A 13,225-nucleotide genomic window follows, 5' to 3' on the forward strand; every position below is an offset into this window, starting at 1 on the left:
TTGGTCATATCAAGAGAGATTGTCCTAGGTTGTTGAGTGGGGATCCACAACAGAGTTCTCGGCCGATGGCACCAATACCAACGGTTACACCACCCACTCAGCCAGCTCGGGGTGGCGCCCAGGCAGCTAGAGGTCGCCCTAAAGGGGGAGGCCAATCGGGGGGCAGTCAGGCCCGATTCTATGCTATCCCTGCCAGACCAGATATTGTTGCCTCCGACGCAGTGATCACAGGTATTGTCTCAGTATGCCACAGGGATGCCTCTGCATTATTTGACCCTGGTTCCACTTATTCGTATGTATCATCGTATTTTGATCATTATTTGGATATGCCCTATGAGTCCTTAGTTTCATATATTTATGTATCTACACCAGTGGGCAACACTATTATTGTGGACCGTGTATATCAGTCGTGTGTAGTGACTATTGGGGGATTGGAGACTAGAGCTGATCTCTTATTACTAGAGTGAAGAGTTTCTTTAGACTATGTCCCCAGCAGAATGATTTCATATTTGAAGGCCCAACGGATAATTGGGAAGGGTTTCTTATCTTATTTGTCTTTGTGAGGGATGTTAGTGCTGATACTCCTTCTATTGATTCTATTCCGGTGGTGCGAGACTTTCCGGATGTATTTCCTATATACCTACCGGGTATGCCACCTGACAGGGATATTAATTTCGGTATTGACTTGGTGCCGGACACTCAGCCCATTTTTATTCCTCCGTATCGTATGGCACCAGCAGAATTGAAAAAATTAAAAGGGCAACTTCAGGAACTTCTTGATAAGGGGTTTATTAGGCCTAGTGTGTCGCCTTGGGGTGCACCGGTTCTGTTTGTGAAAAAGAAAAATGGTACTATGCAGATGTGCATCGACTATAGGCAGTTGAACAAAGTTACAATCAAGAATATGTATCCTTTGCCACGTATTGATGATTTATTTGACTAGCTTTAGAAAGCGAAGGTATTTTCCAAATTTGATTTGAGATCTGGGTATCACCAGTTGAAAATTCAGGATTCGAATATTCTAAAGACGACATTCAGCACTCGTTATAGTCACTATGAATTTCGCGTGATGTCTTTTGGGCTGACCAACGCCCCAACAACATTTATGCACTTAATGAACAATGTATTCTAGCCATATCTAGATTAATTTATTGTAGTATTTATTGATGATATCCTGGTGTACTCACGTAGCCAGGAGGAGCATGCACAACACTTGGGTATTGTATTATAGAGGCTGATAGAGGAGAGTCTTATGCCAAATTCTCTAAGTGTGAGTTCTGGCTTAGTTAGGTGGCATTCTTGGGACACATATTGTCCACTGAAGGGATTAAGGTGGATCCGAAGAAAATAGAGGCAGTTAAGTGTTGGCCCAGACCATCTTTAGCTACTGAGATTCAGAGTTTTCTCGGCTTGGCCGGTTATTATCATCGCTTTGTGGAGGGTTTCTCGTCTATTGCATTGCCTTTGACTAAATTGACCCAGAAAGGTGCTCCGTTCAGGTGGTCGGATGAGTGTGAAAAGAGCTTTCAGTAGCTCAAGATAGCTTTGACTACGGCCCCAGTATTGGTGTTGCCTACAGGTTCAGGGTCTTATACTGTGTATTGTGATGCGTCGCTTATTGGTCTCGGTGCAGTGCTGATGCAAGACGGTAGGGTGATTGCCTATGCGTCCAGACAGTTAAAGGTACATGAGAAGAATTATCCAGTCTACGACCTTGAGTTAGCAACTATTGTTCATGCCTTAAAGATTTGGCGGCATTATTTGTACGGTGTCCATTATGGTGTTTATATCGATCATCGGAGTCTACAACATCAGTTTAAATAGAAGGATCTTAATTTGCGGCAGTATTGATTTTGAGGATATGCTACGCGCTTGTGTTATTGATTTTGGGGATTCTTGGGATCAGTTTCTGCAACTCACGGAGTTTGCTTACAATAACAGCTACTAATCGAGTATTCAGATGGCTCCATATGAGGCTTTATTTGAGAGACGATGTCGGTCTCCGGTGGGTTGGTTTGAGCCGGGTGAGGCTAGGATATTGGGTACTGATTTGGTTCAGGATGCTTTGGAGAAGGTTAAATTGATTCATGAGCGGCTTCGCACAGTACAATCTACACAGAAGAGTTATGCCGACATGAAGGTCCGTGATGTTGCTTACATGGTTGGGGAGAAGGTTCTGCTTAAGATTTAACCCATGAAGAGTGTGTTGAGGTTCGGGAAGAAGGGCAAGTTTAGCCCTCGGTATATTGGGCCTTTTGAAATACTTAAGAAGATTGGAGAGGTGGTTTATGAACTTGCATTACCACCTAGTCTATCGAGTGCTCATCTAGTGTTTCATGTATCTATGCTCCGGAAGTATGTCGGAGATCCGTCTCATGTTTTAGATTTCAGCACAGTACAGTTGGATGGTAATTTGACTTATGATGTGGAGCCGATGACCATTTTTGACCGGGAAAGTTGAGATCAAAGAACATAGCTTCAGTGAAAGTGGAGAGGCCAGGCAGTCGGAGAAGCTACCTGGGAGATTTAGCGGGAGATGCGGAGCAAATATCCACACCTATTTGAGGCTCCAGGTATGATTCTAACCCGTTCGAGGATGAACGATTGTTTAAGAGGGGGAAAATATAATGACCCGGCCGGTCGTTTTGAGTATTAGAACCCCGTTCCCCTATTTACTGTTCAATTTGTTATTTACAGTTATTATGTGACTTGTCGGGGTAATTGGTTCAGGTCCTGGGAGGTTTTGGAATGAATTGGAACACTTAGTTCCATGGTTTAAAGCTTAAGTTGAAATAGTTGATCGAAGGTTGACTTATGTGGAAACGACGTCGAAATAGAATTTTGATGATTCCAATAGCTCCGTATGGTGATTTTAGACTTAGGAGCGTGTCTGAAAAATTATTTGAAAGCCTGTGGCTAAATTAGGCTTGAAATGGCAAAAATATGAAGTTTAAGTTCTGAAGTTTGATCGGGGAGTTGACCTTTTGATATCAGGGTCGGAATCCAGTTCTGAAAATTTTCATAGGTCTGTTATGTTATTTATGACTTGTGTGCAAAATTTGAGGTTAATCTAACTTGATTTGATAGGTTTAGGCATCGAATGTAGAAATTAAAATTTCTTAGTTTTGTTAATCTTGAATTGAGGTATGATTCGTAGTTTTGGCATTGTTTGATGTGATTTGAGATTTTGACAAAGTTCGTATGATATTTTAGGACCTTTTGGTGTATTTGGTTGAGGTCCCGAGGGTGTCGGGTGAGTTTCAGATGGTTAGCGGATCAAATTCGGACGTAGAACAAAATTGGAAACCTTTTGCCATCTGATGCAATCGCACCTGCAGAAATTGGCTCGTAGGTGCGAGATCGCAGGAGCTTGTGGTCCGCAGAAGCGGACGAAATGTCGCAGAAGTGCGACCGCAGAAACAACAACATGGTCACAGATGCGGCATGGGCTAGGAGTGCACTAGACCGCAAAAGCGGACTCTTCTTCGCAGAAGCGATTCCGCTGAAGCGGACTCTTGTCCGCAGAAGCGAGAATGGAGCAGAAGTGGGAGGAAAAACCGCAGACGCGATTGCGCAGAAGCGGTTAAAAATTCTGCAGGTGCGGAACCTCTGGGCAGTGTACAAAAATAGAGGGGTTCGAAATTTTCTCATTTTTAGACATTCCAAACACGGGTTGAGGCTATATTTCAGAGAGAATTCATGGAAAAACATGAGGTAAGTCACTTATGATCATTGTTAGTCAATAATATTGGATTATCATTGAGTCTTTCGACTAGATTACGTGTTTATGTGGTGAAATTAGAGGAATTGAGCCTAGGGATTTCATAATAAGAATTTACAATTTGGAGGTCGAGATGATGTCGGAATTTAGTAATTTTGGTATGGTTGGAATCGTAGTTGAATGGGCGTTCATATTTTGTAACTTTTGTCGGGTTCCGAGACGTGGTCCCCCTGGACGATTTTTGAGTGCAATTTCGGATTTTCTTGGAAAACTAGTATTTTCATATGGAATTAATTCCTATAATTTTGTATTGACTGAATCAAATTATTTGTGACTAGATTCGAGGCGTTTGGAGGCCGATTTACGAGGCAAAGACATAGCAGAATAAAGAATTACACGATTTGAGGTAAGTAACCATTCTAAATTTGGTTCTGAGGGTATGAAACCCCAGATTATATGTTATGTGATCGGTTTTGAGGTGACGCACATGCTAGGTGACGGGCGTGTGGGCGTGCATCGTAGGAATTATGACTTGGTCAAATTTCATGGAGCTGTGTAGTTGAATAATCTTTTGTTATATGTACATTCTCTATGTAGTAGAGAAATTAAAACACAAATCATGTTTAGATTATGTGTTGGCACTGTAGGACCCACAGAGGTCGTGTACATATTGAATTATCTCCTAAATTGCTATTTTGTACTCAGTCACAGTTTTACTTGCATATTACATCTCAGTCTCTATTGTTTATTATTGATGCATCATATTATTTCTGTTTGGGCTGCTTATCATGAATTCTGAGAGCCCGAGAGACTGGAGAAATTTATGACTGAGTGAGGTTGAGGGCTTGATTGTGAGATATTGATACTATAGCACGTGAGTTGTCCGTGCAGCACATGAGTTGTCCGTGCAACACATGAGTTGTCCGTGCAGTACGTGAGTTATTCGTGCGGATCCAGATATTATACTAGCACGTGAGTTGGCCGTGCAGCACTTGAGTTGTCCGTGCAGATTATAGCGCTTGGGCTGAAGGAGCCCCTCCGCAGTCTGTACACACCCCTGTGAGCGCATGTACCTACTGAGTGCGAGTATCGAGTGCTGAGTGAGTGGAAGGACTGAGTGACTGTTGCTCTGAGAGGATGCATTGATTTCATTATTGTTGTACTACAGTTGTCATATATCACTGTTTTGAAAATTTCTGAGAGATATTACTCATGTTTCAGTTGAACTTGACATGAAATAACTATTTTGGCCTTAAATGTTGAATTTGAAGGCATGCCTACCTTCTTATGTTGGAAATTACTGTAATTAGACTTAGCTGTGAAGCTCGTCATTACTTTAGTTCTTTATTTAGTCTTATTACTTACTGAGTTGGTTGTACTCACGCTACATCCTGCACCTTGTGTGCAGACCCAGGTGCTTCCGGTCACGGCGGTTGTTGAGTTGTGGAGTTCGGATTCTCGGAGATTATCGAGGTAGCTGCTTGACGTTTCACAGACCTTGTTTCTCCTTTCCTATCTTTCTACTTATTGTATTTAGTTTCATATTATCATAGACAGTATGTTCCAGACTTGTGATGTATAGATGCTCATGTACTCTATGACACCCCGGTGGTTGGGAACTTCCGCGTTGTATTTTAGATTTCTACCCCGTTTATGAAAACTTTTATTGTTTTAAACTGCTTTAATTTGGTTTCTATTAAAAGTGTTGGAAATATTTTTAAATGTTGGCTTGCCTAGTACCATGATAGGCGCCATCACGACATGTTAGGATTTCGGGTCGTGACATTAGCGAAATGATGTTCATCTTTTTTTACCCTTTCACAACAGACAAAATTATAATATAAGTTACTCTCCTAATATTTAGAACTTTGAAATCAATTAAAATTTTGCAAATTACATATATCCTAATTAAATTAAACTAGGTAAAAAGTTCTAATATTTAGGAATTAGTATCAATTAATATTTTACCTTATATAAATTATACTAATTGAAAATACATACTTGTGTAATATTTATAAACCAAGATGACAACGAGATTATAGGTGCCTTCATATAACTTCTAATTAAATTGAAATATGGGGACATAAACTCACATATTAAATTAAAATCATTTAATACAAGAACGTCTAAATAAAAGTTATTTCAGCGCGAAACAATTAAATATGCATTAAAAATCTTATTTTAATCATACAAATAATTAACCCATGTTCAATTATGTACCAAAATTAAAATAAGGGTAAATTTTACAAATGATCATATAATTATGACATTTTTTCACCAAAGTCATGTAACTTTATTTTCTCACACAAAAATCATAAAATATTTACTAACTCACACAAAAATCGTAGTGATCGAAAAATACAACTTTAATTTTCAGTAGTATTTTCTTATTGTACGTTTTTTTCCAGTCTAATAAATAATAATTCAATTAAAATAGGAGGAATACATATATATATTTTTTCGCTCCCTAAAATAATAGCTTATACATATATATATATAATTTGTATCGATAAGAAACACGTGCAACGCATGTATTCTGAAATTAATATTTATTAATATTATATTGCACCTTCACTATATAAAACTTTGCTTAACAGGAGACACAACATTAAATTCTTCGTCAATGTAAATTTGTACTTTTGTCTTAAGCAGAAAGAAAAAGTGGAACCAATAGTAAAGCTTGACTGCGTTAGACCCTAATTACCTTAAACATGGTTCATGTTCTTAACCCAAAGGACATTTCGTAGGACAAACATGTGACACAAAACACATACATGATACACCATATGGATATGTTTCTTTAATCTATTATTACCTTTAATATGTCCATCGCCCTTTCAAGGCTGGTAAGTCCATTGGTCCATACAGTTGTCCATGTACCGGTAGAAGATTTGACAGTTCCCCGGCCCTTGTTTCTTAAGGCGGTAGTGAAACTCTAGATTGAGGAGTTACTCGGAATGTTGCCAATATATCAGTATCCTTGGTTTGATACTCAGGAGTATAATAAGTTAATTTATACTCTTTAACACCAGCTTTGAATCTAACACTTGGTGAAATAAATTCCTCCCTACAACTCATGAATTAAGAATTCTCCCTGTAATAATCTTGAGACTTGTAAAATAGAAAGTCACTTTTTATGCACTCATTTGTGTATAAAATGTCTATATTTCCACATATTTTAACATGTAATAAAAATCAGCCATAAGTACTTATTTATTATTGGTGTACCAAACAAAATAATTTAACAGTTAAAAATTTAGTAAAAATACATATTGCTATAATTTGTTATACTTGTGTGAGAAATGTGTGTATAAAAGATATGTATGTAGGGATCCATTGATTTCGCGTAAACATCAGGTTCAAGTAAGTTTCTACTGCAAGCTAGTTAGTTGATTACTGTTTTTATTGGGTTATCAATTACTAATAAATTAAAGCTTATCATAAAAATTTACTTGTAATTACTCATAACATAGATTGTGTAATTTTCTTAACGAAGTTAGTGCACGAATCAAGGTTGGATCAAGTCTCTAACTTATGCGTTCATCTGAATCTAGTAATTTTGGCTTGAATCGTGTATATGTCAGCAATAAATTTCGAACCTAATAAATAAAATGGGATGTGATAAAATCCCGAACTCAAACTCATAATACTGAATCTCCCTATACGTAGAACTTCTACTCTGTACAAATCTAACAACTTGTATATATATATTTCCACACAAGCATTTTCATCTTTTTATAATGAACCCTAGTCCAACCCAAGAAGCTAATTAGTACTGAAGCTAAAAAGCTAGCTCCTCAGTCCTCTAGTCTTATCTCTCAGCAACTTCCCAAAATGGTCAGTAGTTGCAGTGACTTTCACCAGAAATCTTTCCTAATTAAGCATGAGCAAGACACCATGTTCTTTACCAACAAGCTTCTTTCAAAAGAAAACTCCAAGCTAGCCAATTCCATCTCTTCTTTTAGGGTTTACTATGGTGATGTTCCAAGTTCTGTACCTTTCATTTGGGAGTCTCAACCTGGCACTCCTAAACATACACTTTCTCAAACTTCTTATAATTTGCCTCCTTTAACTCCTCCTCCTTCTTACTATTCCAATAACAATACAAACAAAAAACCAACTAGACAAAATTCAAGATCCAAGTTTTTTCATGCATTATTCAAGAAACTAATCAATCCAAAGAAATCCCATTTTCCTCCATCTCCTTCTTCTTCTTCATCTTCGTCGTCGTCGTCGTTAACGTGGACGTCTTATTCTTCACATTATTCACTTTCTGCTCCCGCGACACCTTCCAATAACTTATATCGACGGCCGAGATTTTGTAGCAGAGGTTCATCTTTTGATGAAGAAGTTACCGGCAAGTTATCGACGGCTACATCAAAGTTGTGTTTTGGTATTAGCAGAAGAGCAAAAACCGTAGATCTAGCTAATTAAGGTTATGTGTTGCTGCTTAGTAGCATGTTTACTATTGTGATTTTCTTCGCCCTCTTTTTTTTTTTTTTTGGTTGTTTTCGTATTTGCTGGTGTTAATTTAGTTGTTGTATGCACAAATGCATAAGTTTGTTGAAGATATAACTAAATAAATAAAAGTGTATTTTTCAATAACAAAATAAATAAAATTGTATCCTTAACTTGTACCAGTTTAAAGTTTTAACTTTACACAGTTCGATATGATATCAAATTGGAAGTCATAAATATTTATCAAAAAGAATTAATTAATTAATTATGACTCATAAAATTCAAATCCGCTCGTCAAGGAACATATAAAAAACGTAGTAATTAAGTAAATAAAGATATATATAGTGATTACAAAGTTCAATATTGTTTAATGACGAAGGTAAACTTATTTACGTTGATTTCGGCTCTCTTTCTTAAATGGTTAATATTCTATTGGTTTTAACGGAACGAGTAGCGCACTAATCAGTAATCACACGATAAAACTGAGGAAGCCGTCAAGTTTAGTTTTTTTTTTTTTTTTGGTTTCCATCTAGAATTCTGTACCCGTATTAGGGTCTCACTAAATTTGAATTTGCACCGGAAATCTCACATTTGGGGTAAAGTGCTCGACATCATACCCATGATTCGAATCAAAGATCTCTGATTAAAGATGAATGAATACTTGCCAGTCTATCATAATATTTATCGGAGGTTTTCTTTTTTGGTTAACATTTCAATTATGATATCATCCTGAGATACGATGTACAATTAAAAGATATTCGAACAAAAGAAAATTTCCCTACAAAGTAACAATGCAGTTATTACTCTATAGCTCATCAATTTGGGTCTTTATTTTAATATGGTAGTGATATCTAACTTTTTAATAAAATCAAACAATTCGTAGGGATTCGTTGTATCTTAATAAATGACCCTACCAAATTAATTAGTAATAGCTGTCTACTAATTTCTTTTGTGTAACAAGCAAAAGACAACAGTCTTGGTTGGATGAGTCAGTCTTTCCCTTTCATGTGAGTATTAAATGCAAAGAAGGAAGTTGGTTGGAAGTTTCTATCGAAATAATAAATTTGTTTTTCTCATAATTGCAAATTGGAATCTTTTAGCTGTGTGTTGTCCTTTTTAATTCTCAACCCTATGAATGTGCACTGTTGCAAAATGAAGCTTTGTGTAAAATTTTGGATGTTGGTGTCAAATTTTGGAGTAACTGATAGTAGTATTTAAGTGTAGGGAATATTTACCAGAATAAAATTAAGTTTTTTATAGAACGGTTTTAACACCAGCAATATCATTAGAGAGTGAATGTTGGGTCTTTTAGGTCTGAAATGTCTACAAGATGAGCGGCATAACAATGCAAATGTGTAGATAGAACGGTCATATAAAATTGGATAAAATCAAAAATAATCACATCAAACAAAAGGTGCAAGCACACATATATATCGAATAAAATAATAGAAGGTTGTTGAAATGGTTTAGTCATATCTTATGTGACTAGTCTTATGTGTGACACCATGATGATAATTTAAGTCTTAAAAAGCAATGAAATAAACGTAAAATCATATTGAAAGAAGTTATCTGAAAGGACTTTTTTCTTGGAATAAGCTTGTCTATAATTTTAAAAAGAATGTTTAGAGATTTACATGTTAGCAAAATATATAAAGAATTAACATGTTAATATGGAGGGGTCGACTTAGCTAGTGCTCACAGGTTCAACGATACAGTATCAAAGTTTGAAATCAAAATGTCTCCCATACACTGGGGAAAAAAAATTGCTTGTTTGACCAAGTTTCTGAAAATTGCATATTCTGAAAAACACTTTTGCCAAAACAGCATTTCGGATTAATGTTGTTGGAGTGGCAATAATATCTGTTTTTTAGGCTTCATTTGTTTTTCTTTTAATAAAGATCTAAATCTGAATTGTTTAAATCTCAATCTCATTCAATGCATTTTAATTATTAAGCTGTAGATCTATTGATTAGATGTAAATAGTGAATTAAGGTAGTTGGAAGCAGTGTTTTAAAAGATATTTTTTGGGCGAATCCCGGGACGAGGCGTATCAAAAGCACCGAGACATACTTGTGTGAGGCGTAAATATCGTGGGGCGTAAGCCCCAATGTTAACTACAAAAAAAATTAGAATTAGCTACGAACGTCGTCGCTAATCTGTCGCTAAATTGCTGGTAGCTAGCAGAATTTTCTAATAATCTGTCGCTAATCAGTCGCTAAATTAATGAGATTAGCGATGAATTTTTCTATTTAGCTATCACATAGCTTCTGGGCCTTCATTTCAGGTGTAAGCCCAAGAACTTCTCCAAATTTGAATAAGAATTGCTTAATATTTTTTTTAAAACTTAAATATCCAAAAGTTAACTCATAATAAATTATCAAACTAAAAATCTCTTAAAGTCTGTGTGTTCTAATTGTTTATCCTAATTTCATAATCTTTTCTCTTTATTGTTTATTGAGTAACAAATTGCCTGCAAAGTGCAAACTACAATGCAAAGAGTTTAGTCGGCTTCCACGCTTGCATTTTCCTTCTTTATACTTCATTTTCTTCATGTTTTTTGTTTTATTCTTTTCAATTTAGTTTTTAGTTTTAGAATTTATTTTCGTATTGCTCTGTTTAGATTTTTTTTGAAGACTCTATTTTGGCTATTTGTATTAAATAATCAGATTTGTGACTTGTTATCTAGTTTTTAGATTTTTACAGAATAGTTTTATATTATTATCATTTTTATGATTTGAATTATTAGGAACTAGAATATCATGTACATCTTTACGTCTTTCACTTTTTCAAGTAAAAAAGAAATATCTTACACGCTTTGTGCACATACTAGCATATTTATAATAGATATATACATTTTCCTACTAATTGATAATTTTCTTTATTTTCCATAATTTTGATGTATTTTATATACTTATTTTATTGATTTATAAAATATTAAAAATTAAATATTTATGAGGTTTACGTCCCGTGCCTCATGACTTATGTGTCATACACTTTATCTCTCGCCCACACCTTTTAAAATATTAGTAGTTGGGAGTTTCTATCGAAGTACTACTAATTAATAAATAGGTTGTCCTCACATATTTACATATTGGAATCATTTAGCTATGTGTAGTCCTTGTTAGTCCTCAGCCCATTGAAGCCGCATGAGGGAAGCTTCTCTCCTTATCAACAATTAATGTACATTATTGCTACGTGATGTGAGGATATATGTACACACAACAACCTTCTGCAGATTCAATGCATTCGCCCATGTTTGTATGTAATGGCGAACCTAGGAATTTTACAAAGGGTATTTAAGATTAATGGGTCGTTTGAAAGGGTGTATAAGAATAGTGCGAAATAAGGTATATTAGTAATGCATTAGTTAGTAATGCAAGCATTAGTTATGCAGATATTATTCCTTATCTACTGTTTGGTGTGGTGTATTAAAATTATAATGCATTGCATAATTTTTAAAATAGTTGTTTACAAAAATGCCCTCCATATTCTCAAACTTTGAGGGACTTTAAGGATAATTTTGTCTTTAACCAACATAATACATGCATTAGTAGCCTTGGTATTACTAATGTCATGATTTTCTATGCATTACTTATACATGAGATAATACCAAGTATGATGTATAACTAATACAAGTATTAGTTATACACATGTTGAAAGCATGTACCAAACAAGGTATTAGTAATGCATAGAGCTAATGCTTGCACTATTTTTTCTAATACCTCCTACCAAACCAACCATGATACTCCCTCCGTTTCAATTTATTTGAATCTATTTCCTTTTTAGTCCGTGCCAAAAAGAGTGATCTCTTTATTTATTTGGAAACAATTTACCTTTATGCAATGATTTATAGTCACACAAAATATATGTGCCTCATTTTACACCACAAGTTCAAAAATCTTCTCTCTTTTCTTAAACTCCGTGCCCAGTCAAATGAGTTCACATAAATTGAAACGGAGGGAGTATTCAATTTATAAAAAATAATTTTAGATTTATGTATATAATATAATTTTTTATATACTCAATGTAATTTTCCGATTAAAGATGTTCAGTTGAACACCGTTCACTCTATATGGCTAAGCCACTATTTGTATGCATGTGCAATCTCATAACTTCGAATTCTATTCTCTTTTAATTATCAATCAATTCATGTCCAAATGCTTGTCAATGGTAAATCTTAAAATTACGTCATGTGACTTTTGAGTTGAGAGTGAATATAAAAATGTATATTTGATTCTATTTATACTTATTTTTTTACATATATATAGAATCTAATAAGAGGCGGACATATATTAGCAAAAACTTTATATATACTCGTAAATGTCTTCAATTAATAGTCAGATATTAACATAAGCTCTCGTATCAATCTTTATAAACAGTAATAAATTTATATTGAATATCATAGTGTCCCAAGTCCGCCGAATCTTGGGTGATCTAATTCAAAAGTGTTGAGTTTGTCGAACATCTGAACCCATAATTGTATCAATCACTGCTCTATGCTACGTGGTGTGAGTTAATTAATTTACACATATAGCAATCCACAACCTGGATTCAGTGCAGTAGATCTAAGCATGCATGTGCATTCTCATGTCAGCTTCAAGTTGCCTTGCTACTAGCCAATTGTTAAGTACTGGATATATATAGGCGTCAGATTTAGAAGCTCTATTTTTAGGAATCAACCCCTCCTGAAATTAAACTTTCTCAATTTCCATTGCATATGGTTCAATTCTGAATTACTATTTCATAGTGTAAGTTTTGATGGTAAGCCTTTGAATGCATGTTATTCCAATACACCGAAAAAGGCGGTCCGATGCACAAACATCCCGTATCCACGTAAATTCGATCAGGAGCATTAGGCATAGGCACCTTATCTCAAGCGGTATCATGTGACACCGTGTATACTTTTGTGACTATCAAATTTTGGTCTTTGCCCATAAGTTTAGAGGGTAGGCCTTTGAATGCGTGTTATTCCAATACACTGATTTCGTATTCTATCTAAAGATATAAGTGGCACACTTTGTTTATTAATCTATAATTAATTTGACT

The 13,225-nt window shown here is 35.4% G+C and overlaps 1 protein-coding gene across 1 annotated transcript; it reads left to right on the forward strand.

Annotated features, from left to right (window-relative positions):
- The first annotated feature begins 7,555 nt into the window (after positions 1–7,555).
- LOC142178246 (uncharacterized) lies at positions 7,556–8,155 on the forward strand. Its single transcript, XM_075247574.1, has one exon. The coding sequence runs from the start codon at positions 7,556–7,558 to the stop codon at positions 8,153–8,155; it is 600 nt and encodes a 199-aa protein (XP_075103675.1).
- Positions 8,156–13,225: the final 5,070 nt, after the last annotated feature.

The sequence above is a fragment of the Nicotiana tabacum genome, chromosome 24 (assembly GCF_000715075.1).
Source record: "Nicotiana tabacum cultivar K326 chromosome 24, ASM71507v2, whole genome shotgun sequence".
Lineage (NCBI taxonomy): Eukaryota > Viridiplantae > Streptophyta > Magnoliopsida > Solanales > Solanaceae > Nicotiana > Nicotiana tabacum.

Excerpts from the sequence above, each read along its gene's own strand:
- LOC142178246 (XM_075247574.1), top strand. The coding sequence starts at position 7,556 with ATGGTCAGTAGTTGCAGTGACTTTCACCAGAAATCTTTCCTAATTAAG.